The sequence below is a fragment of the Patiria miniata genome, unplaced genomic scaffold (assembly GCF_015706575.1).
Source record: "Patiria miniata isolate m_02_andy unplaced genomic scaffold, ASM1570657v1 HiC_scaffold_8, whole genome shotgun sequence".
Taxonomy (NCBI): domain Eukaryota; kingdom Metazoa; phylum Echinodermata; class Asteroidea; order Valvatida; family Asterinidae; genus Patiria; species Patiria miniata.
Window position 1 is genome coordinate 5,779,820 of NW_024037075.1, and position 25,702 is coordinate 5,805,521.

A 25,702-nucleotide genomic window follows, 5' to 3' on the forward strand; every position below is an offset into this window, starting at 1 on the left:
GGTCTAGAGTCGAGTCATGTGATTTGAGTCGAGTTGAATTGAGATAACAATCACATCAGCTCGGCTCAATGCACATGCATGCTCAGGAGCTCATTCCTCACAAGCATTGCTTCTTTATGACCCCTCCGCAGTATCAATGTCTTCCATACTTATTGTTTGCTTCATCCTCATCTGTATTCTAAATGTTTTTTTCTGCTATTCTCTAATTACGATTGTCATTGTCCATTGATATTTTGATACTGTGGAAATAAACTGAAACTGACACTGAAACTGTAAGCTGAAACACTGGGGCCTTGATGTCCAAAAGGGTGAATAAACTTTTTTTTAAATGGCAGGACATTCTGTAGATGAGCTGGTTTCTTAGCATACTGCTTGAGAATCACATGAAGATGTCTGCTCATGGTTTGTGTGGCAATACAATGTAGCACTTGTATCCCAACAATGTCTCTGCAGACAAACATTGCAAAATGTCGCCGGTAGTGGGAAGGAGGTTACTTAATGAAACACATAAGCCAGCTCTGTCCCTGTCCAGCCTGGAAACTAGCGCGCAGTCGCTGTCAACAAACTCTGAGTAATCTATGACAATATAGAAAGTAATGGGATTTAAACTGTTAGTACTTAAGACTTGGCTTAAAGACAAACAATATTCCCACTGCACTGATGAAGTGATAGCGTATGTGATTTTAAAGCAATAACCAAAAATAAAACAACAAAAACAAAAACCAAATTACGGAGGTAGATACCAAACAACAACATCATCCTCATCAAGCGTCCGGAAAGTGTACCCAGGCAAGAATATATGAAATTGACAATAAACACCGTTCTACATGTCCAAAAATAGCTTGCCGTTCTAAGCATCGTGTAAGCATGATACCAAAAAAAATAGCCTTTGATAAAAAAAAAGTTGAACAGTGAAAAATGTGTCGTATTTTGCGCCGTTTAAAACTTACCAGCCCATTAAACAAATCAACTACAAATGTTGGTGCAGGGACATACATTTACTACCAACATCAAAGAAGTAAGTGGAACACAACCCTCCGCAAAACAACAGACAACCGAATGCGATGCAAACACTGGAGACAAATCTACTGGTCAATGAAAAAAAAACACGCTGTGTACTTTAGTCAGACAATAAAAGTTTAAAGTCCATGCAAAGAGTCCAAAGTATATTCTGTCCATGAATGCAGGTGAGTTTCGTTAAGTTATCTCTTGTTACATAAACCTACATACTTTTTGTGTTTGACAAAATCGGTTTGGAGAAGTAAGCTTCAAGTAAGGTGAGTGTCCTTAGTCTTTATTATTATTCTCTCTTTACGTACCATAAGGTTTCATCACTTCAGCTGTTGGTTCACAGTTCATGGACTTCCTGCGAATTGACCTGACCTGTACTTTGCTAGACTGAACACTAGTCTGACAAAAGTGAGCCCATACGCAGAATACACTGTGGATATACATACGAAGTATAATTCGAGGTCATTTTCGTTGAAGTTTGGCTGTAATGTTCGGCTGCGTACATGATACATGAAGTATGTATACTTAGTAAAGATTGCATATGAAGTTTTTGCTGTGATATTAACCATTCTGTACTTTTTGACCAATCTTGTGGTTTTTTGTAGGTGCATGTACATCCCCACAGAAGCAGCGTCAGTTTGTCGGGCAAGTTTCTGGAAAAATAACGTTTTTGTCATACGAGATCATAACTAATGTGGTTTTTAATTGAAGCAATTAAGTTTGGAGTTGTTCAGTCCTACGATCCCTTCCATTGTTTACCCATTGCAGTTGGTGACCTCGTATTGTATCTATCATATCTCTGAAAGGATATTGTTTCTTATTTGTAGATATGGACGTGGATTCAATCCTGGAGGTTGTTGGTCTATACAGTCGGGTGCAGGTCCACAATTTTGTTATCTTTAGCCTCTCAGTGTCGCTTGGTATCATACAACTCACCTCAGTGGCTATCACAATCGACCAATCAGTGGAGCACTACTGCAAGCCTTCACCCGGCTTTACGGCCAATCAGACGACGCCTTTTGTGGACAAAAATGGCCGCCAGGTCCCCGACAGTTGTCACATGTTCGATGTCCGTAATGGGTCACTGACAGAGAATATAACAAACTGTCAGAATGGATGGGTGTACCCGGGCGCAGACCACGGAGAGACTAACGTTTTGACTGACGTAAGTTAATTTGGTTTATAATGCTCACCAGCTTCATACAACCCTTCTGCCTTTAAAACGAATCGTACAGTGTCAACGATTGGCCACAATCTGGTTTGTGCGGACATAATTGATAATCACAATGGTAACTGTAATTATCAAATAGGTCAGATTGTCCCTTACTGTTACCTGACTTGTATTAAAAGAATTAAAATTAAAGGGAATTTACAACATTTGCTTTTGCCGCATTTTTCAGAAATAAATCGATTTGGAGGATAAGTATGTTATAGCAAATATTGTTAAACTGACTTGTTTCACGTTTTGGGCTTGTATATGCTGGAAAAACCAAGACAACAAATCGTGTTCTTGAAGTCTGGTTCCCTGTCCCTACTTAAGATGAAACGAGAAATGTAAAGACTTTAGGGAATTGTAAGGTCAAATAATCAGTCTAGCAGGCTTGTACCCCTTCCCAAGTGTGTTATCAATTGCAAAGAAAATGCGGAATAACTAAATTAGGAGCAGTTTTTGAAAAAAATCCAGTTTTCTCCAACGCTGGTCGGCCGACCAGCGTTGGAAAAAAATACACTTTTTCTAAAAAATGTCATCACACCAGGAACCACCATTTCACAAGATGCTTTAGACTGTCAATCCCTAGCAATTCAGTAAGGTATTTCGTGATATTTTGATCATTTCGTTTTTTGATGTTTGCAAATGTTGTATCTTCCCTTTAATTGACGATGTGGTTGAACATAAAACGGGACATTTTGACGAAGACTTAGCAATCCATTACAAAGGCTAACCGATTATGAAACATATAGGATGAATGTATTGTTGAAAGGCTTGGAACTTTATTATCTCATCAGCTTGATCTCGTGTGCGATCGGAGCATTTTAGCCAGTACCCTGATGTCTCTTCACTTCGCTGGTACCCTCGTTGGTGCTTATGTGACGGGTCAGGCGGCGGACATTTTTGGTAGACGACCTGTTGCGGTCAGCTGCCTAGCCCTGACGAGTATAATCGGCGCGGCGATCAGTTTCACCTGGAACTTGGAGCTCATGATGGCACTCAGGTTTCTACTTGGAATAGTTTTACCGGTAAAAGCTGGAGAAAAATATTTAGAAAAAGAAGATACGGAACCATAGATATTTTACTACATGCTGTAAAATTCGGGTATAGGCAACCACAAGAAATGAAAACAGCTTTTCTTAAAATGAGAGCCACAGTTTGTTCATTGCAGCTACTAATTTTGAAAAACAAAATCAAGTGATCTTTTGTTTCACGGTTAAATAGCGTCCTCTAAGTACCCACGCATGAATAGCACACGCAAAAGTCATGAACTCATTTAGGTCTAAAATGTGTTGACTGCAGTGATGTAGGATATGACGTTTTGAACACCAGAGGGGCGCATAGCACCCGAGGCGAAGTCGACATTTGTTTCGTTATACCTCTGCCTTGGATTCTTAAAATTTTGATATAAAAACCACGAAAACAAACAGCATATTTAACACATTCTTGACAAATGAACGTCAATTCACATGCATGCATGTCGCTTCACTCGTAACGCCCCCCCCCCCCCCCCGCTCTGCAAACAGGCCGCTGGGACACGCTGATGAGCTTCACAGAATCTTTTGAAGGAAGTGGGGCGGTATTCTGGGTAACTTATTATGACCTATGTATAGACACATCTGGCTGCAGCTGCTTAAGACCGCAGTTTGCCAATGCGCGCAAATGCTATCCGAAAACTTAATGCCCATAGAAATGCAAAGTCCATACCGGATGTGATTTCTTTTCGTTGCAGACCATATGGACAAATTATGTCTTGAAATATGCAATTTGACCAATCGTTAATTCGAAACGGACCCTGAGAAAGTGACGGGAATTGAAAATGTACAAAAAAGATAAGTTTCACACATTTTCCTACATTATTACGCTTTTCAACGAAAAAAAAAATCTTCCTGAATGGGAAAAAAAGAGTGATGACTCGGTCTTAACGGCCGTTAAAACCTTGCAGGGTCGTGGCCGTAATGACTAGCAGATCACATGTCGCGCAAAAGCTATCAAATCAGAGCTCAAATTCAGCAGCCTGTCCCAGCTTCCTGTTTGCACGGCGGATGTTACGAGCGAAGCATGTCGCGTGCTCGAAACAGCTGATCGTCTGCTAGTTCGCTGCTCCCACTCATGCGTGAACACACGGGTGAAATGAGCGAGGGTACCAACTACCCAAGCGTTTCACATAGTAGGCCTACGTACCGTACGTACCGTACGTACAGTCTAGCACATTCCCTGTGGGATATCACTTAACCCTCTCACTCCCACGAGCTCCATTTTGGCACCAAAAGTCGAACGCCACTACTTCCTTTTGGCACCAAGCTATTCTGCATTTTGCAAAAATGTAAATAACGCCCCCTCTCGGCGAAATGTCTCTCATCATGCAATGTACGTGTATCTAACTCCATGGTTGAAGCATTATCAAACAGACTACTCAACTGTGTGAATATAAACATTATTCCTCCCGCCCCCACATGCAATGTTGCTAGGGGAATTGGCCAGTTTGCCTGCACGCCCGATTTCCAACATTATTGAACGGGGAGGGGGGGGGGGGCTTGAACTAGTTCATAAATACATAGGTTGTATTTGCGCGTGTCCGGTTACATATTCTTGGTAAACACATCAAGGGTAATAAACATGCAGGCGGTTTACTTGTTTACATTTGCTGGGCAAGCACTGGGCTCTGTCCTCCATGCAAGTAACGAGGGCGCTACACAATGAAAATTTTCCAAATGCTCCTGGTACCGGAGACTCATCATTCAGTACTTTATTCTCCTGGGAGCCAAAAGGTTAACGTGGTATCCCACAGGGAGTGTGCCACGGTTTTTTATAAACCTAACACGTAATCGTTCTAGGCAAATGATAATACAGTATTCAAGACAGAGGTATAACTACATTTGCTGTTTCTGAATACAAAAAGTATTTCAACCACATTTAAACAAAAAAAAATTATGAATATATAAAACAAAAAAAGGATGTTAGTGTTTAATTTAACCTCTTATAGTATTAGCTAAAAATAACTTCATCATAAGGAATACTGTTTATTTCAATGGCAATCCTCAGGGAAACACAATAATTGGCTACAATCGCTGCGTCGAGATGTTCACGCCAAAGACGCGTCTTGTAGGCAGCATGACGAATCATTACTTCGCCACATTCGGGTTGGTGATGGTTGCACCCATTGCAGTCCTCCTTCCAAACTGGAGACACTTTCAACTTGCTGTATCCCTCGGTTGTCTCCCACTCCTGCCCCTGCATTGGTAATATACCCGATGAGTTATGTAATTTAAAGACAGGGCTTTGAAAAAAACCGTAAAACTGCTTTCTGATAAATGATCTGCACTCAGCACCTCCAAATGATGTCACGATTCCTAGAATGCAAGTCTGCCGCTCTCTGTAAGAGCAAAACGACAGGTGTATGTTGTGAATTATAAGTCCCACAATATATAATATTGCGATATTTGTTTTTCTTCTTCCATTCCTTTTGCCTTTTGTCCTGGTAATGGGAGACCTCTTCAAAACATGAAGATAGTTGCAGTAATAATATTACTGATAGGACCAAACAGGGCCGTAAACATCTACAGTTATACCTTTGAACTGTTACTCTATACTTAGGTTCTTTTCTTACGAGGCGCTTCGCTGGCTGGTGCAAAAGGGCCGTCTGGACGAAGCGGAAGATATCTTACAGAAAATCGCCAAATCGAAGAACGTAAAGCACGAAGGGCGTTTCCTCTTACATGTAAGCAAAGATGATGTACCACTCGCATTGCGTAGCCCAGACGAGGAAACTCCGGACAACGTATCCGAACAAGTAAATGGTAACGAGTCAGCTCCGTTTGTGTCAGGACAAGAAGGAAAGACGCAGAATGGACCGACAACCGGACTTTGGAGAGAGAAAGTTACAAGCGATGTTGAAGACAAGGGTGGGAAAAGGACGGTCCTAGAAAAGCCAGACAGAAGGTACAATATTCTCGATCTTTTCAAAACAAGGGCCCTCATCAAGCACACAACCATCGTCTACTACATGTGGTGAGTTTTTGAAAAGATGACGGGTCAACTCATACCCGAGTTAACTTGTTACCGAGTAAACTCGTCTTCGAGTCAACTCGAGTTGACCCCAGTAAAAGTGGAGCCTGGTACGAGTTTACTCGGGTACGAGTTGGCACCAATTCTTAGAAAATGATCGACCGGCAGTTTTGAATACACTACAGTTCTCTTTAAATATAAAATAAAAATTAAAATTCAAAATGAACAACACGATTAGTCTTAGTACAATTAATTCTTTCAAAGCAATTGGTGCATACCCTTCTACATTTTTCTTATTTCTAGGTTTTCTGTATGCATTATGTACTTCGGACTTCTTGTCTATGCAACGAGTTTGACGGGGAACAAGTACCTGAACTTTTTCCTGTTGGCCCTCGTGGAGGCACCTGTATATTGCCATGATTACTTCGTCGTAAGGAGGTATATATCCATGCCAATTGCAAAATACAATCATCATTACTTTCAATCCCTACTATCAAAATCGTTGCCACCATTACAAACGATAGCAACGTTACCAAATAATAAGATGACTCTTTACATGTGTGCTTTCTTATAGGAGCCTGCTGGGGAAGACGGTTTTGTAGCCCCATAGAAAAGCGCACAAGTAAACGATGTGTGACGTCATCAGTACAGAGGCTTATTAAAAACTATTGTGGTCAATCGGCGCTAAGGTTTTGTTGGTATTTCAGATGGTCATTTGATTCAACTAATCGTATTCATACTCCTGTCTTTTTGACAGGTTTGGTCGCAGAAGGCCTATTGCGTTCTTCTTTCTGGCAAGCGCCGTGCTGTGCATCTTGATAGGCTTTCTGCCCGAGAAAACAGGTAAGCTGATTCTCAGTTCGAATTTCTTTGTTATAACAACTCGATTAAGCTGTTACAATTAGCCATTTACGATTAAACTATACCCTTTGAATAAACATTTGGAAAAAATATGTGGTACACTGACTTGCTCAGAATGCATGGTACATTTTAACTTTGAATTTCCCAGAGCTAAGACACTGTTGCAAATCACATGATTTGGGGCAAGCTCTTGTATAGTTACGTAAGAGACGCTCAGCACCAATACATTGTTCAAAATGGGTGAGAATGGCACAAAGACACCAGACCATGCTGGAGCTTGGGTTGCTTGCACAAGGTTTGCCCCGAGTCACGTGATATAGTACCAGTCTCTTTGGTCGGGAGAATGCAAAGTTAAAACGTGCAAAGCATTAGATTAAGTCAGCGTTCCAGATTTTATTCAAATTATTTTAGCTCGTAAATGGCTTATTGACAGGAGATTGTGAAGTTGTACCTTTAAAAAAAAAAAATGACACATTGCCGGAACACGTTTGTTAACTTAAACGTGACGGAAAGTTGATATTACCCTGGCTGTTTGGATTACGTACGGAGCGCTACAATTAGTCATTGGATCACCTATGACGTATAAATGATCCGTTTGATGATGGATCTTATTTGTAAGCGAAATAATATTATGCACCAGTTGACACAGCAACTCAATTTTCTATTCGTTTTTTTTACAAGGGCTATTGAGCTTGTGTGGATGAAAGTATTTGTCGTTAAATCTAAACAGACAAATTAGCACCAAAATATCTGTCAATCAATCCACTCTAGACCATTTTTGTTTGCAGAAAGTGTAAATGACACATTCATCATGCAGGCCCTCTTTCTTATACCTTTTTCAGCTGATGGCACGGATCTGACGGTGTTGATCGTTGTCGTAGCAATGATCGGGAAGTTTTACGTCAATGCCGCGTACGAGCTGACAATGCTTGTAGGGGCGGAGGTATTTCCCACCGTGTTAAGGTATATTCATAAATATAGTTAAAATACCTAATTCAGTTTACCCATTCCTCTTGGTCGAGAGCCTGTCACGTGGCCGGTCTTAAACGGATGATAAAGACATTGCTGGCTGGTCTTAAATACTTTTGCAGTGTCACATGAAATTTGGACTCCCATGAAATCCGGTGCCTTTTAACGTTTCATTGGTTGAAAGTTCACTTTCCTCACGAATGTGCAATACTACCAGTGAATCAGTATTTCATGGCCCGAAATTCACACTACACCAGCCCATACAATATGAAGTAAATTGTTGAACAAAATGGTTGGCAACGTCTAAGTTTTAACCTGTTTTGATTTTTAGGCCGAAACATTTTTTTTTTTACCGAAAAGGTATTTATGAAAGGAATAAATGTGTGTTTGGTCGGTATTAAACACTCTGTTTAAGACTGGATGAAGTCTGAAGTGCTGATAATTACCCTTCCAGACTCCAACCGGTCTTAAACAGAGTTTTTAATACCTCCCAAACACACATGTATTCCCTTAATGTTAGACGTTCATGGTGCTCGATAAAATGTATTTACGATGAGTTGATTTATGATTTAACAGGTTGAACCAACATTGTCCAGGCTCACGTGGCTACGCCTATAGGGGAGCTATATAATCATAAACTACCTTTGAATTGAGTGTTGATTGTTTGAAAATGTACTAAAATCTATTTATTTGTTCATGCCTTTCCAGAAATGTTGGGCAAGGCAGTGCGGTTACAGTCGGCAGGGTTGGCTCCATTGTCGCACCGTTTATTATCTATTTGGTAGGTTTGACCTAAGAAATTTGAATAAAAAAAGAATAGGTTACTAAATCAGTATATTTTAACTTACATTCAAGGTATCAACATTTAAATGTGTCCATAGATAATGTTAGGATTCTAAACAGGATAAGTAACGACGGTAACTAGCCCTATTCTTGCCAGTACCAAAGGGGCCAGACTAGTGTCCTCTTTTTGACCTCATTGACTGACTCACTGACTCAATGTCACTTAAACACACCTTGAGGGATTCCGAGACCAGTAAGTGTACTAAGTATAACACTGGCCCTATCTCAGCAGCTATCAAGAACCGCTGTGGCGTAACGTCCACCTCAGTTGAGGGTATTCCATTCGGTGCGAGAGGTGCGTTACTCACCAGCAAGACCACGTATTGCGGCCTTAAGCTGAGTAGGAACCAACTTAGTATCCTAGCACAGAATGCCATCAAGGGCTCCATCTTTGTATTTAACAGTTTTATGAGGAAATAGGTTTAGGGGACTAAAGCATGGGCTAAGCATGCCAGCCCCCCCCGGGGGGGGGATGTTGCATACCTGCGAAGGTGGGTCCGCCAGCTTCGGCTGAGCGACCTTACGGTATGGTCCCGCTCGGTCCTGCTACTCGGGGAGGGGCCCCGTTGTTTGGCGCAGCCGCAGGGGCGGTTGAGCCGTAGCACTCTCCTTGCCTACACGAGGCCTTGTATCATGTAAGTCTACGTAAGGCAGTGATACCGTATAGGATTAAACCATAAACGCCATTGAATGGACTAAATTGTTCCCATTGTGTACACCAGAATGATGCACGAATGGAAGCTTCCAGTGACTAGTCATTCTGAATCAACAGTGCGACCCCGAATAATCCAACCCTAAAACATTTGCCTTTAAAAAAAAGGATCAGTGGAATTTTATGCTTTGTGTATTAGATTTAAGCGGAGGGCTTTTCTTTCAAATACAGAAAAAAAAATCATGAAAATAGAACTTTGCGTTGCTGAGAAAATGCAACTTTGCAGAAAATGCAGCGTTTTTCATCCTGTACACAAGTACTTTAAACAAAACATTTTACTGTTTGCCTACTGTGCAATTATCCTTCATGCGTGCAATGTCTTTAGTATTTTGACATTGATGATACTGAAGGGTTTAAAGTGGGACTAAAAAGAATGAGATACCTGTTCAGGTGGAAAATAAAAGGTAATGCCTTCAAATTCATTAGTACTCTGGTCATATTATGTGCCATGTTGTTTGTAAGGATTTGGACATGCACACAAAGGCACAGTGTGGTAATTTTTGTGTATAGGATGAAATATTACTAATTTTATATAATCGGCATTTTCTCATCAACCCAAAGTGCTAATTTCATGATTTTTCGGTATTGGGAAGATAAAGCTATCAGCTTTCATCTGATAACATAAACATAAACATACACCAATCACCTTTTTTAAGGCAAATGTTTTAGGGTTGCATTTTTTTTAAAAATCACCCTGTATATAATTTTCTGTGCAACCACTTACCCTGTTTTTCTTTTTGTGTACAGAAGGACGTGGCGAGCTTCTTACCAATGACCATGTTTGCTTCGTTGTCGCTGGTAGCCTGCCTGAGCGTACTTTTGCTGCCTGAGACCACAAACCGACCGTTGCCAGAGACGTATGAAGACGGCAGTAAACTCACAGGGAGTACAAAGGGCTCCCTCTGAGGGACCCTTAGTCTGGTTCCCTGACATGACGATCCCGCTAGCCTCTCTTATCATAGATCGTAGGTCAGGTAGTCGTCACAACTTAATCACGACGCAACGATGTCAGGGACGCCCTTCTCTCTTTCGGGGTTCAAAACGCCTAGTACACGTACGGTGGGTCTTAAAGAAAAAGGATACTGGGCATTACCATAGGCATACAATTCACAAATGTAAGCTTTGATTTAATGAACATTAAACTTTCTGGACAATTGTTTTTTTTATTACTAACTTTGATTTTGTTTTAACGGCTTCAATCAATGAATATGTCTTGCAGTATAAAAATGGTTAAATGTAACATTAATATAATTGAATGTAACATATACAATAAATAATGTTCATGCACTTTGTGAACAAGGACTCAGAACACGTGTTCAAAGTTTGTTCAGGTATTACCTTATAGTGTACAAATTAGTGGGAAACCGCGTTTCGCATGTGACGTCACCTTCTAACATTTGCTAATGCAATTTTAGCCCCCCCCCCACCCCTGTGGAACCGCGCCTGTATTCAGCTAGTTCGTTGTAATTCATAAGAAAACAACTATGACGTCACATCATTGCTATTACTCAGTCATTTTGTACACTAAAGCATTTCAAAGCATAGCTTTCGTCGAGCTGCCACGGTGGCCTGGTGGATAGTGATATGGATCGCAAGATCCGTGGTTCGAACCCATGTCCATTTTCATCAAATATTTTTGTTGGTTAGGATAAGTTTTATTGAAGGGAAAACACTACGAGAACCGAAGTGTTTTGCATCCACACAGCGTGATAAATATTCATGTTAGGGGTGCGTGATGTGATTGGTTAAAATGCGATGTATGTTGCCAAAAAAAACCCCACGCAGACGGTGCAGGGTATTTCGATTTTCGGCTTCCATCGCTGCAAAGCTACCGTTGCTGCAATGGAGAAACAAAAACCGTTTTTGATATACAAATTTAACCTTTATCCCCGCGTAATGCAACCTTTGTCCTCGCATATATATACAGTTGTTTGTTGTTTGCTCTCTACAGTGATGGGGAGGAGTCAAGCGCAACACGGAGATTGTTCACACTATACCAATTGTTTTATAACCAGGTTAGCTACCGATTTCTACCTGGATAGAGCCTCTCAATGATCCTGGTACTGACTAGGGTAGGTTTTACCTGGGTAAAGAGCCGTACCCATGCGTGAGCCATGTTGTATTGTTTATAGTGTGAAAAGTGTTGCTTGAAACCTCCCTGTTCGACCCGTGCACAATACGGAGATTTTTGACTTGTGAAAGGGCCAAGGTAACCCATACCCCTTTTGATGTGAAAATGCATTGGTAAATATTTTGCTTATACCTCGTTTGCTTAGGCATTCCAACAGTGTCAAACGATCCTGCTAAAAGCCATGAACAGAGAAGAAAATGTTCAGAGCATGCACCTGGCCAAGGTATGCATTGTACCCAGTTCGTTCCCTTCCTTTATTTCCACCATATCTGTTTAGCCGAACAATGGTGTAACGTCATAAGGAATGTCGTCGATGCTCTTGATGCGGTACAAGCTGACGCTTTCTTGAGAAAAACACCTGAGTACTTGGAGCTTATTTAATCAGTGGTCTCATTTTGGCCTATCAATGAAATGGCACAAAGCGTGTTTGTCGGCAGCGGCGATGAAACGGTTTTCAAACTGGGGGGGGGGGGGGGGCATCACAAAAAGGGGCATTTTCCCAGTAAAGGGGGGGGGGGAGGGAGGGGTGTATATCCGTGGTCCCGCCCCGGTTGCGAATATTTTATTTACACAATAGTACAGAGTACCCAATTTTTTTCAGGCGACTTGAATCAAGGTTATAGGATTGTAGAGCGCCGCATTATTTATTTTTTTAAATAGGCTAAATCAATAGACAGATCGTTTGAAATCACGTTAATTTTTTTTCTGAATAACAGCATGCCGAACAAACTAATTTCGCACGGTGTCTAGTACCAGTTCGATCTTTATTCCAAGAAAGGTAAGCTTTCTGATACTAATTCGGCAGGGTATTTTTGGGATAAATGCAAACGATCTTATTATGTCTTTAATTAATGAAATGTAAAAAAAAACCTAATTAACAGACAAAGACCAAAGCGTCATCCTTCAGCGGTGTATTGACGTGTTAATATGAAACCAGTGATCAGTTTCATTTGGAGAGATTAGCAATTGGAACAATGCTGGCTATAAGCAGTCCCAGCACGGAGAGTAAGTCAGTAAATTTGAGGGAACACACCCCAAAAACAAATCGGTTTCGCTACGCCCCTGGATACCTCTACCCAAAAAAAAACCCAGCTATGGTTCTAAAAAAATAGGTCAATATCCATTGGAACAGAGGCTTTCATTGTTGTTATATCTTCATGCTGTTTGCTGAATCTTATCTTATTATGTCTTGCACAATTGAAGACGGGTCAATCTGGTGCCGAGATCAGCACGCTGTTTGTTTGACAATTGCAGTACAGTTTGAGTCCATTTAGAAGTGTTCTTGAACACGTACAGTTGCAATGTCACATTTTCATAAGCTAGTGTCATAGAAAATAATCAGACATATTACATATGTGACAAACAATTGACCCTGCTTTGACTTCGGTCCCAGGTGTAAAGTTCGAGTACGTTAACTACTGTGCATTTTAATGCAAAATGCAACAGTGTATCTGTTCAACTTCACTTCTTAAACGTGCTGATGCTAGCGGTACTGTTCCACATTGAAAAAACGAGCCTGAAAGGTAATAAAAGCTACGAAGTAAAACTGTAAATTGTCTGCATAGTATCGATAACTTTATATAGTTTTTTCTTTTTTCATGAAGACGTAAGTGATTTTGTTTGTACATTGTACCCGCCTCACTTAATTCGATATATATTTGTTCGTGTTTGGTGGTCTGTTAAACAGTGTGCGTAATTCAGTAGCATTACTAACACATTATTTGCCAGAGCTAGAAAGACGATATATCCGAATGGCGCACACCGGGCGCAATAAATTCGCGATTGATGAGGGTTCACAAAATATATACTACGCGAGCTCATTTGAATCAAAAGTCTGGTTTAAAATTGGTGGAATTGAGCAAATATAGCCAAGGATCAACTCTCTAGATTTTGGGATATTATCTGATGGCAGAATTTATAAATTTACGGTGGAAAATGGGTCCTATTTGCCCGAGAAAATGTAGGGATGCCATTTGTAAATTTAGCTGCACGCATGCGTGGCCATTATCGTTGCAGGCCAGTAAATCTGTCCGAAATTCCATACGCCTGCCAAATCAAGATTTGCATGTCCTCAAATTCTTCAATATTTAAGAAAATTGTGGGCTATGAACTTGAGGTTTTGTACAAAAAAAGGTATGGGTTGAAGCCGTACACAGGACTGTAAGCTTGTGTTTCAGTGAAATTTGGGTGAAATTGGGGCCTTAAAAGTGTAGGCACCGTTTCTCAAAATGGCGATGGGCTTCAGGATTATTTTAAGGGGTGCTCACTTCGGATGGAAATTTCTCCTCAAAGATACGAGATTACCCCCACCCCCCACCAAAAAAAAAAATTCAAAAGAAATTGAAGATGATGTAATAAGCTTTAATTTGATGTGTGTCTCGAACACCTTTGAGAGTTGTGAGCATTTTTCCCGAATTTCTAAAGTGGGGGCATTTATCAATGGTGTCTATGGCAATTTATTTACTGGTCTACAACCATACCCTTGCTCGATGCCACTAGCACAATGCCGGTCTGGTCTTCCAATCATTCTACTCAAAATTCAAGCGCCTGGGGTTTTGTGCACAAACCTTATCAGTCGGACCGCAAGCCTCATCATAAAGAATAAGTTAACCGGACCAACGTTTACGAGAGTGCATTGCTGCGAAACAAATGATACCAACTGAAATAACCAGTCATGAGGTTGCTAAGGTAACGCGTCTGCCGTTGTTAAGCAAATCTTATCCGATTACGTATTAGACGCTATAGCAGAGCAGTGAAATTCATGCACCACAAAAAAAACATGGCCTTTTGAACGTTATGTTCCTCAGTAAAATATGCACAGTATGATTGAAAAGTTAAATCATAACGGAAGAAGAAATTCTAAACTTCATGTCAGTGAAAAAAATCGCCGTCATCGATGCCGAAACGTCAATACTGGTTACTGGTATAGCTGAATTTCAAGTCTGGAAAAAATTGTTCGAAAACTTCCCCAGTTCTCTGTATTAATATCAATTGCTAGGAATTTCTCAAAATTTTTATTTCACAATCTCCATGAAAAATTTCGACGATGATTTCTGCTGAACCAAGCCACAGTTGACCGATTTCGGCCAAGCCATACAATTATGGTACTGTAGATTAGCATAATAATTAGCGTCAATCAGCGTGTTTTGGCGTGGGTCTCGGTATCGACCAATGGAAGCCGACAAAGAGATTGATATCTATCAATTAATAACTCGTGAAGGAGGTATTTCTAAAAAGAAATTACTGCACATCATTATGGATAGGAACCTTATTAATACTCGTGAGGCTTGAAAAGATTGACAGCTATTGCAAACGTCAGTGTTACAACTTTCAATGATGCACGCAGCCAGGACTATTTTTCCAATTTCAACGAAAGTAATGAACATATCACACCAATTTTTGGCACATACTTTGAGCATTATAAGGGAAATAAATCCTGAAAGTTGCATGAAGATACGGTCTTCCAAACTGGAGCAATTAATTTTCAAAGATTTCACCCGCCAACGTGACCATGTCTGTGTACATGTAGTTTCATTCAAAATAAAGTGTTACGCAGCCTTTAGAAATCGCCCTTCGCAACCACTAGACTGTAACGGACTCAAAAGATACAGAGATCTGTCCGAAGTCCTAAGCTGTATAAACCAATGGTTGTATTTTCAGCGACGGGGTTGACAGCTTAAAACTGTCAAATGCAGCGCTAGCAAAACTGTATTAGGCCAAAAAAAAAAGTCTCCGGTTTCTGGTATGGAGCTTGTCCAAAAAGTGGTGCGGCGACGCGGCTTTTTTTTTTTTTTACCTGACTTTTTTTGCTTTAAATGTCGGCTGATGACTGCAAATGGTGCCCGACTAAACTTAGTGCAAATATATGGGAGTCCAGAGAGGTCACATAAAGCTTATTCTCGATCATAACCCCATCTAATAACACGTTAAAATTGTGCAGCAGCAGGATTCCAGTCAAACCAGTGAGTTTGGCGGTTTTGAGACATCATCTTTCATTGACAAAAAAAAAACTATTTCATTTTGCCGACGCGCATGGCTACGGCGACGCGCGCATACCAGAAACCGGATACTTTTTTTTATGGCCTTACTGTGAGATAAGGTGTTATTGCCCTTCTGGAATGGAGGTTTGACACAAAGTCACTCAGTAAAGCTTGTATCCATATGCTTGTACCCATACTTTCACAAAACACAATCACTTTTTTTTTTTAATCCAAACCGAATGTTACATTGTGATATCCGCTATGGCACCGTGTATTTTTGTCACAGTTATGGACGTGGATGCAAGCCTGAAGATTGTTGGCCTGTACAGCTGGGTGCAAGTCATCAATATTACCATTAGCGGACTTCAACTGTCGTTGGGAACCTTACAAGTAACCGGTATCGCCCTTTCAGTTGATCAGGCGCTAGAATACTATTGCAAGCCCTCGCCTGGCTTCACAGCTAATGAGACAACGCCTTTAATATACCAAGATGGCCGCTTGGTTCCCGATGGGTGCCACATGTACAGTGTTCTCAATGGGACACTGACAGAGAATATTACGACATGTGAGAATGGATGGGAGTATCCAGGTTCAATGTCTGGAGAAACAAACACTAATAGTGACGTAAGTACAACATGGTTCTCCTCTTAGCCAGGCACGGAATAAGAAATCCCTCTCTATCATTTCCGAACTTAAATTTTTCATTTTGAATATCGGCCTACGTTGTCCAGATTTTTGCTCCATTGTCAAATGATGGGGTGACATCACTTACAAAACTACTGTATGTAACCTTAGTGAATGCGTCTACACCTTTCAACAGACTACCGATTCAATGAATAGCGCCACAAACAAAGTGGAGTGTTTTCTTTATTTGCTGGAAACTGTTGCAAGTTGTCGTTTTCTTCTGCACAGTTTAATCTTGTGTGTGAGCGGGGAATTTTGGCTGGTACCCTTATATCGCTTAACTACGCTGGTTCCCTCATCGGTTGCTACATAACGGGTCAGGTGTCGGACATTGTTGGCAGGCGACCTGTTGCAATCTGCTGCCTAGCCCTGACGAGTATAATCGGCACGGCGATCAGTTTCACCTGGAACTTGGAGCTCATGATGGCACTCAGGTTTCTACTAGGAATGGTTTTACCGGTAAGCAAGGCAAACAAAACAAAATGAACAAACAAAAAACGATGTACTTTGCCTCTTTGAAGCATCCTCTGAGACACACAAAAAGTACCAACACATTATTTGAAGTTAACTGTAAAAGATAAGAAATGATAAATATGAACCAGGGCTGTCATGGATAAACAAAAGTATGGAAACTGTCATCAAAGATCTGTTAATCCGAACCTCTGTTCACATAAACAAACAGGGAGACATCCCCATAGACTTGTGCACAAACTTAAATGTGCCCTAACACAATATTCCCTTGTCCTTTTTTTCCACGAATTTCGGTATGTTTACTAATTAGACCACGTACGAGCAACAAATATAACCTTATTGCGACAATAAATTGTGCAAAGAAATTACGATAACGTGTCTCCCTAATGGTACATTTGTAGGAATAATAATTATAATAATAATAATTACCGAAAATGGGACCACAGGGAGACATTCCCGTAGACTTGTGCGCAAATTTTTCAAACTTAAATGTGCCCTAACCCGATATTCCCTTGTCCTTTTATTCCCGCGAATTTCGGTATGTTTACTAATTAGACCACGAGCAACAAATATAACCCGATTGCGACGATAAAATTTTGCCTCTAAAGGGGGGCTGTGGAATGACCGGTGTCTCCCTATTGTCGAAGAAATTACGATAACGTGTCTCCCTAATGCTACATTTGTAGTTTTAATAATAATGATAAAACCACAAACAACCAAAAACACATCATTAAAGAATAAATACATATCCAGCTATAGGTGCTTGTATCGACTGTCGTATCGTTGATATTCTGCCTTGCCCAAGCTGTTGCCGTATGCGAATCGATCGTGTAAAAGTAACAGTCATGAAGACCATTGAAAGGTTTCGGCACTCTGACACTGTTTTGCCTATTCATAAGTAATTCATCGGAAATAAGGAATTTTCAACAATAGCACCATCACCCCTACTTGCTCATAATATACCTAAAATTACGACTGGAATTTTATGAGTTATACATTCACACTACCCGAATTATTTCTTATGATAATATTTAGGGTTCTACTCTTGTCAGTTACGTCCGTTTGGTGGAGATGTTTACGCCCAAGTCTCGGACTATCGGCAATATGATGAGTCAGAACTTTTGGGCACTCGGCGTGGTGATGGTGGCTCCGATCGCATACCTCCTTCCGAACTGGAGACACTTCCAGCTTGCTATCTCTCTCGGCTGTCTTCCATTTCTGCCTCTACATTGGTAAGATTTGCACTGATGATTTATACACCTGTAGTATTCTACATACATGTATTTTGATATGATGAAAGATCAACGATTTGACTTGCGTGACGGTACAAGTTACCATAACTGAACGTACGACTTGGCGAAGGTACGACTTGACGAAGGTACGAGTTCGAACAATGACCTTTGAGTTAAAGGAACAAGTTGACCTGTTTCAAACTCATCCATTGATCTGACAAATATGGCTAACATGTGAGTGCAATGGTTGATGGTCCGAGAAACTACGTTTTGAAACGATGGCTTAAAGATTATATTGGAATAAATGTATCAAATGTTGTAAATTGTTCGACCACCACTATATGAATGGTTTATGTTCTCTGATGTAACAGGTTTTTTTCATACGAATCACTTCGGTGGTTGGTACAAGTGGGACGGGCACACAAGGCAGAAGCCATTCTGAAGAAAATAGCAAAGTCGAAAAACATCAAGCACGAAGGAGGCTTCCTCATATCCCAACACGAAGATGTCCCTCTCACTGAGAACGTCCCACTTAAGGAAAGACCGGTACCCGAGGAACCCGAGGATAATCAAGCTATATCTTCACCGACAAAACGAGATGAGGCGGCAAATGAAAGAAAGCCGGTATGCGTATCCGAAGAAGTTAACGGTAACATTATTGAAGATGCTGAAAACATCGGGAACAACAATGTCAAGGAAAGTCCAGGCAGAAAGTATACACTTCTTGATCTTTTCAAGACAAGGGTCCTCATTAAGCACACATGCATCATCTGGTACCTGTGGTGAGTACCATATGTACAGTAAAGGTTTGGGCGCTTTGGATTAGTACAACAAAAACTTCCATAGTTTTCACCGGTTCTGCTCAGAACTGCAAAATCAAACATAACTCTTTGTGGTTTGAAGTGTAGCCTAGTATAGTTAGGGTTCGTGACTCACGACAAGCGTGTCAAGGGTTTCGAATCCAGTGGCGCTTCACCCCCACTTAGTACCTCTCTCCACTGAGAAGCATTAATGGGTACCGGCATTAGCATGGTGAGTAACCTGCGATGGACTGGAATCCCATCCAGGGAGAATAGGAATATTCTCAGTCGTTTCAGTCCACTGAAACTGGAGATAAACTCCGGCCTGAAGGGCCATATGCTCGTCACGGACTTTACTGTTACGAATACGTAAGTTACGTATCCTTTGTAAGAATAAAGTCTTTGGCGAGCTATAAATTAAACTATACTTTTGTCTCGTACATGTAGTCACACAAAATAAGAAATGAAAATACGACGATGATCCATAACAATTTTTTAACGCTCACTCTGTAACTGAAATTGTAAATGTGCAAGTTTATTTTAACCCCTTCCTTTTCGACTTGAAGGTTTGCTTGTGACATAATGTACTTCGGACTAATTGTCTACACAACCAGTTTATCGGGAAATAAGTACCTGAACTTCTTCCTGCTGTCACTTGTGGAGTTTCTCGTTTATACCCACGACTGCTTCATAACAAGAAGGTATTTTGCTCAAACACAACTTATACACATGGGCAACTGACTATGGCCAATCTAGGCCCCACCCCACCCCCTTCGCCGCGACCAATACGTTGTGTAGTCTATGCAGAACTTCAACATAACTAGCTACCCAGACCGGTATATCGATTTTGTTAGTTATGGCAGAACATGCACACCGCTATCATCATCACTACAGTAACTTTTCATGCAAGGGGAGAATTATCAATTTTCATTATTCAAAATACCGAAGCAAAGTGACCGGTGGAGGGGGTTGCACCCCTCCTCTCCCTGGACAAAATAAAAGGGGGAGGAGAGGAAGGAGGCGGCGGCGCATCTTACCAAATGAACTGAACGCGCCGTGTGCAAACATGGTTTCATTAAATCATCAGCACGGCCGTCAGACAAATTGAATTTTCGGGGGGAAATTGGGCCGACCCCTCTCCATGACAATTGTTTTCGCCAATGGCTTTGACTGGTGTTAACTGTTATGATTATCGTTTTTAACAGATTTGGCCGCAAGTGGCCAATTGCGGCCTTTTTCGCGGCTAGTGCCACAGCGTGTATCATGATTGCCTTTCTGCCCGAAGAAACAGGTACCAATTTGAACATGTACACTCTTTATATCATTCCATGGTCAGCTACATTCGTTTCAGATTGCATTTCTGTAACAATTATTTCAGTACAAGAATGTTTCAGTGCATTTATTTAATTACTTTACTGTTGGAATTACACCCAGAAGTGCGGGATATACTCATGTAGCTATAACGACCCGTAGGAATGCTGACAAGATTATATAAACATGATTGTTTATTGTTGCAACTTGGCTTGTATTTTGTTTTGAAAACTCCCACAGACTCAGTTTATTGTACAAAGCCCAAAAGGAAAGGTGCTCACGATTACCTGCACTCCCTCCTACACGTCATTTCCTTTGCAGCTGGTGGCACAGATTTGACAGTGTTGATCGTTGTGATTGCAATGATTGGGAAGTTTTACTCTAGCGCCTCGTACGATCTGACAATGCTAATCGCGGCGGAGATATTCCCGACCGTGTTAAGGTAAGATAGCAATATGGGATGAAGACACCATCTTCCCATTGGGGCGCTGTTCAAAACCTTTATAATGGTTGATGTTAGACAATAATTTCCGCTATTTGCTTACCACGGACATTAAGATAAACAGCCACTCGCAAAAAGAAAGGGTTTTGTTAAAAAAAATACGCACAAAATCGCGTGAAATGGGACTTTATGTTCTTCCAGCTAATCATGGAAACCCATATGGCTGTGCTTTCCTCAGTGTTTTCTCCCCCCCCCCCCCCCCCACCGCAGCTTCGCCGCTGTGTGTGCCGGCTATGTAAGCACATGCACACCCACCAACCCACACCGCCGCCGAAGCCGCGAAGTCTCACACCATTTCGTGAAGTGGAGCGATCGGGGTCATGCATCGGGTGACACGGGTTCTCGACGTTTCGAAATACGAATAAATTTACCTGCGTGGGCAGCACAAACACCCCCCCCCCCCCAGCGGTCGTCTGCCCCCTCCCCCACCTTTCCCTACTACTGCTGTTGTTCACATTGTGGCAAACCGCTACTATGGTAGTATATGCGGATCAGTTGTTCGCCTGTGCAGAGAACCACAGTACAAACGTCTGATATTATCCATGCGTGAAGATGTTATGCGACCCCGCGCGCCAGCCAATCTGAACCGCCTTTTGAAGTTGGGGCGTCATTTAGAGCAGACGTTCAGTCAAAGTTATTGATTGGTGTATAGCTGCCATTTTTAAACATCAAGTTATCGAGAGAAAAAAAAAATAGAAGGCGCCCGCTGAATGGTAAAAGTCTGGAGGAAAGACGCAGTGCTGTTTTGCATAATGTGCACGCACATCATAGACTACTAGATGTACTATGGTCACGAGAGTGACAAAGAAAGATGTACATATCAAATATGGTCTTTAAAAGTCGGTCAATGATATATAAAGGAGAACTGTACCACCTACCTCCAACATCACATTAGGCCAATATTTGTCTAACATAATTTTTACGTACGTTTGTACCCGCAGAAACATTGCCGAGGGGAGCGCTGCTGCATTCGGCAGGATTGGCGGCGTAGTCGCACCATTAATTGTTCATTTGGTAAGTGCAATGACAAAATAATTAATAACGGTTTTATGAGCCAACTTAGCTGTCGTAAATCCTGCCTACTAGGAAAGTACAAATTAATGTTACTCAAGTTTACATGTATTTTAGAAACATACTTGTTCCCGTGATAAGCATTGCAATAGTATCAGTAGTGTTTAAAGGGAATGTACAACATTTGCTTTTGCTGCAATTTTCAGAAATAAGTGGTTTTGGAGGATTAGTATGTTTTAGCAAATATTGTTAAAATGACTTGTTTCACGTTTTGGGCTTGTAGATGTTGGAAAAACCAAGAAAACCAATCATGTTCTTGTAGTCTGGTTCCCCGACCCCACTTAAGATGAAACGGAGCAATTTATAGACTTTTGGGAATTTTAAAGTCAGAGAATCAGTCTAGCAGGCTTGTACCCCTTCACAGGTGTGCAATCAATTGCAAAGAAAACAATGAATAACTAATTATGAAAAATTAGAAGCAGGATTTGAAAAAAGCCAGTTTTTTTTCCAACGCTGGTCGGCCGACCAGCGTTGGAAAAATACAATTTTTCTTGAGAATGATAGCACACCAGGAGCCACTATTTTACAGGATGCTTTAGACTGTCATTCCCTAACAATCCAGTAAGGTATTTCATGATAATTTGATCATTTCATTTTGTGATGTTTGCAAATGTTGTATCTTCCCTTTAAGTTACATTGTCACCAGGAATGCGCTAAATTGGGATACATAACGCGTTATAAACGAAACATACTAAATGGAAAAAAACATGTAAAAGTTAAATATAAACATCCACACAACCATCCTTTACAAACTGGGCGTTTTTGTGTTATTCTTGCGAGAACCCATACAAGAATGAATTTCGGGGGTCACAATTTTGTCACCGAAAAATCGAGCGTTTCGATCAATGCTAGTTTGTATCCAGCCGCACAGTGGTTTGCAATCTGCGGACGTGTTAGAAACATCATTTGTGTATTTGTGTTAAATGTGTGTATTATGTGCCACATACACAACGTGTGCACTGCATTGAGTATAGACATGACTTGAAATACGTATGGGTATACCACGAAATGCCCATCGATGTTAACAACCGGGTTTGTTTTCGTCTTTTCCAGGGAACGGTGTAAAGGCATTAGGTTTGTTACCTTTCAACCAGACCTTTAAAATAGTATTAGTAATAATCTAAACAATCCAAAGCGTGAAACTCTCGGGAATTTCAAGCAGTAATGCCCCTTTAAGTGGGTTTCTTTTGTTCAATGAAAGTGGGAAGGGTTTGGCAGGACTTCAAGACAGTGCATGGCGGGCTGAATTTATACTTTGTAATATTTTTTTGCATAACAACGGATATACTTGTGTTTATAGGGGCCATTCAAAATTTTGAAAGGTTTTTAAATTTTGATTTTTTTTTCTCAAAATCGTGGGTGGGTGGGTCAAGGTAATTAATTGAAAATCCAACTTCACTTTTCATTAAAGAAAAAAAAGCAAAAACAAAACTAGATCTTCCGACTTGCCCGTACTACGCATTAGCGTTCCGATTCGCATTTCTTTTCCAACTTCATCCCCATTTACAGACAATGACCTCTGAACATTAAGTAACGCCCGCTATAGCGCTGCATGCATATAGCGCACAATGAACAAGTGTGAATGCGGCATTCCCACGACGATAAAAGTGGCCGCCATCATGGATGTAAGCGAAATACCGGCAGATCCTCGCGAAATGCCGGCATATCCAGCACACTTTTTTTGTTCTCGTAATGAAACGGGGTCCGAAACTACACAGTTTTACTATCTGTTGGTATTATGGCTTCGAAATACTTTTTAGATATGAGTTTTGAATTCAAACAGGTTTTTAAGGGGAGACATTTAGTTTGGGTGGTTGGAGATTATCTCCATAGCCCCCAAAATAAAATGTCACTCCTTTTTAAACCTTTTGAGTAGTTCAACATTTACTTTAAAACGTGGTGCCAGGAAGGAACTCTTTCTAAAATCTTCAATGCTGACGATGCACACCCATTTCTTTAGCACCAGACTGCAACACACATACCTATTCCAACTACATGTATCAGCTAATGAAGCACAATTTCTCAGGGCACCAATGCAACAGGACATGCATTGTGCAGGGACACACATGTACATGTACAAGTATATTTGTATGCAAGTGCATGTAGGCCTACATGTGCATGTATTTAATCTTTAATGACAAATCATTTTTTTTAATCGAAAATTGGGGGGAAAATGTATTTTTTTTTCACTATGCGCAATGGCGCGGCAGATCGAGCGGTTTCTTTTTGTTTGCCTTAATGAACAAACTAAGAGCTGTTGAGTTGGGAAACCCGTTCTCGCTTGCGGTTTGCGACAACTTCCGACAAGGAACACTCTCGGTACAATACTTTTATAACTCCAACATAGGCATGACGTTTGGCAGCCTAGCATGTCAAGACCGCAAGTGGTAACCGACCTTCCTATTTCTTTTGATGCAGGGAAGTAAGTTCAGCTTCTTGCCTATGACCATATTTGCTTTGATGTCCCTGGTATCCTGCATTTGCATACTTATGTTGCCAGAGACCAAGAACCGACCGTTACCGGAGATGTACGAAGACGTTAATAAGCTAACCCGAGGGAGCGAGAGCACCCGCTAGAGTTCATTTCTGAAAAAAAGTGATATCATCAGTCTTAAAAAAGATGAACATTTTGTTTCCTCCCACGAACCTCTTCTGTGCAGATGAAGAGGCTACTATAATACTTAATACGCCTGTTAACGAAACAAAAATTAAAACGTTTCTTATATTTGTATTTCCTACAATCTATACAAAAGTTGTTTCCATTAAAAAAGTAGTTTCTGTTGTCGTTTCTGATGAGAACTATGTTGTTGTGATTTTTAAAAGATATATCGAAGATAAACAGTGAAATCAGACAAAGGTTAAACATCATTGCCATTTTTTTTACCTTTCATACAAGGTTTGAAAACTTCCACCTGTTTTGCGATATGTCGGTCCGTGCGGTCGAAAGTGCTGCATCGCTTTTTGCCGCTTGTTCTATTGTAGATATTGACATTGATAAACTTACTTATTTCGAATGACATTGCTTGTGCATTTACAAATCTTCATCTGCTACATTCATCGTATACCTTTGAATTTTACAAAAACTATACAGGGTGTCAAAAAGAAAGTGACCGAGTTAGACAAAAATGTATTTTTCTTTTTAATGTAGCTCGCTCCATTTCATAAAAATAACATTAGAATAAAGTGAATGTTACTGACCAGTAACTATCTCACATAAATTGCATACTCCAATCGCAAATAGTTACCCTTAGGCCTATTTTCATGTAAATTCCACAAAATTAAGCAATCTTCCACTGATCATTGTACCGATACGCATCAATGAATACCTTTCAAATACAATCAACCATGAAGTTTTCCTACCTTCATAAATGAAAGAAAAACAGACAAAAATCGACATCATCATTTCTGAAAAATATGAGATTTGGTCCTCATATCCCCCCCCCCCCCACCCAAAAAAAACCCCACAATCTAACATAAAAACAATAAAAGTAATGTTTCTGTCTTTATTCAAATGATGAAAATCTCATTTGTATTTAAAATGTCTGTGTGTAATTTCAGGTTGTCACTCGGTGGACAGCTGAAAAACATTTAGCATTCCATGGACAGCTGTAAAAATGGTGTATTTTTATACTGACACGTGCATAGGCCTAACTTCTGATACCATGGACAATAATTACAGTACTTCTTCTTCTTTAGCTAAGGAAAGCAGCTCAAGAAATCATTGTGCCTCTCCCTTGGTTGGTTGGTTAGTAACAAACGTCATCACATGCCTTTTGTGGCAATCAATCAATTGTCCCTTAGGCCATCGCAACAACACGTGTCTCGGGTTCATGATCCTGAATTGCGACAGGTTCAAAGGTCTCCACTGACCAGCTACCAATTTATTGCAGTCTTGGAAAATTGGAT

General features: G+C 40.7%; 2 protein-coding genes across 2 annotated transcripts; both read left to right on the top strand.

The window, feature by feature from the left end:
• The first annotated feature begins 1,187 nt into the window (after window positions 1-1,187).
• Window positions 1,188-10,916, top strand: LOC119719109 (organic cation transporter protein-like). The gene is made up of 11 exons (XM_038188429.1): window positions 1,188-1,277; window positions 1,617-1,656; window positions 1,839-2,176; window positions 3,019-3,249; window positions 5,267-5,463; window positions 5,819-6,232; window positions 6,533-6,667; window positions 6,987-7,072; window positions 7,933-8,053; window positions 8,768-8,840; window positions 10,362-10,916. The coding sequence occupies exons 3-11, from the start codon at window positions 1,841-1,843 to the stop codon at window positions 10,518-10,520; spliced, it is 1,752 nt and encodes a 583-aa protein (XP_038044357.1). The 5' UTR covers window positions 1,188-1,277; window positions 1,617-1,656; window positions 1,839-1,840; the 3' UTR covers window positions 10,521-10,916.
• Window positions 10,917-16,013: 5,097 nt separating this feature from the next.
• On the top strand, window positions 16,014-24,688 carry LOC119719409 (organic cation transporter protein-like). Its single transcript, XM_038188853.1, has 9 exons — window positions 16,014-16,349; window positions 16,638-16,868; window positions 17,916-18,112; window positions 18,484-18,894; window positions 19,479-19,613; window positions 20,118-20,203; window positions 20,545-20,665; window positions 21,667-21,739; window positions 24,215-24,688. The coding sequence occupies exons 1-9, from the start codon at window positions 16,014-16,016 to the stop codon at window positions 24,371-24,373; spliced, it is 1,749 nt and encodes a 582-aa protein (XP_038044781.1). The 3' UTR covers window positions 24,374-24,688.
• Window positions 24,689-25,702: the final 1,014 nt, after the last annotated feature.

What these genes read in the sequence shown, in the direction of transcription:
- LOC119719109 (XM_038188429.1), top strand. Translation starts at nt 1,841, where the DNA reads ATGGACGTGGATTCAATCCTGGAGGTTGTTGGTCTATACAGTCGGGTG. An exon ending in AGACTAACGTTTTGACTGAC is followed by an intron (nt 2,177 to 3,018) that starts GTAAGTTAATTT and finishes TTATCTCATCAG; the next exon opens with CTTGATCTCGTGTGCGATCG. An exon ending in GATTACTTCGTCGTAAGGAG is followed by an intron (nt 6,668 to 6,986) that starts GTATATATCCAT and finishes TCTTTTTGACAG; the next exon opens with GTTTGGTCGCAGAAGGCCTA.
- LOC119719409 (XM_038188853.1), top strand. Translation starts at nt 16,014, where the DNA reads ATGGACGTGGATGCAAGCCTGAAGATTGTTGGCCTGTACAGCTGGGTG. An exon ending in GACTGCTTCATAACAAGAAG is followed by an intron (nt 19,614 to 20,117) that starts GTATTTTGCTCA and finishes CGTTTTTAACAG; the next exon opens with ATTTGGCCGCAAGTGGCCAA. An exon ending in CACCATTAATTGTTCATTTG is followed by an intron (nt 21,740 to 24,214) that starts GTAAGTGCAATG and finishes CTTTTGATGCAG; the next exon opens with GGAAGTAAGTTCAGCTTCTT.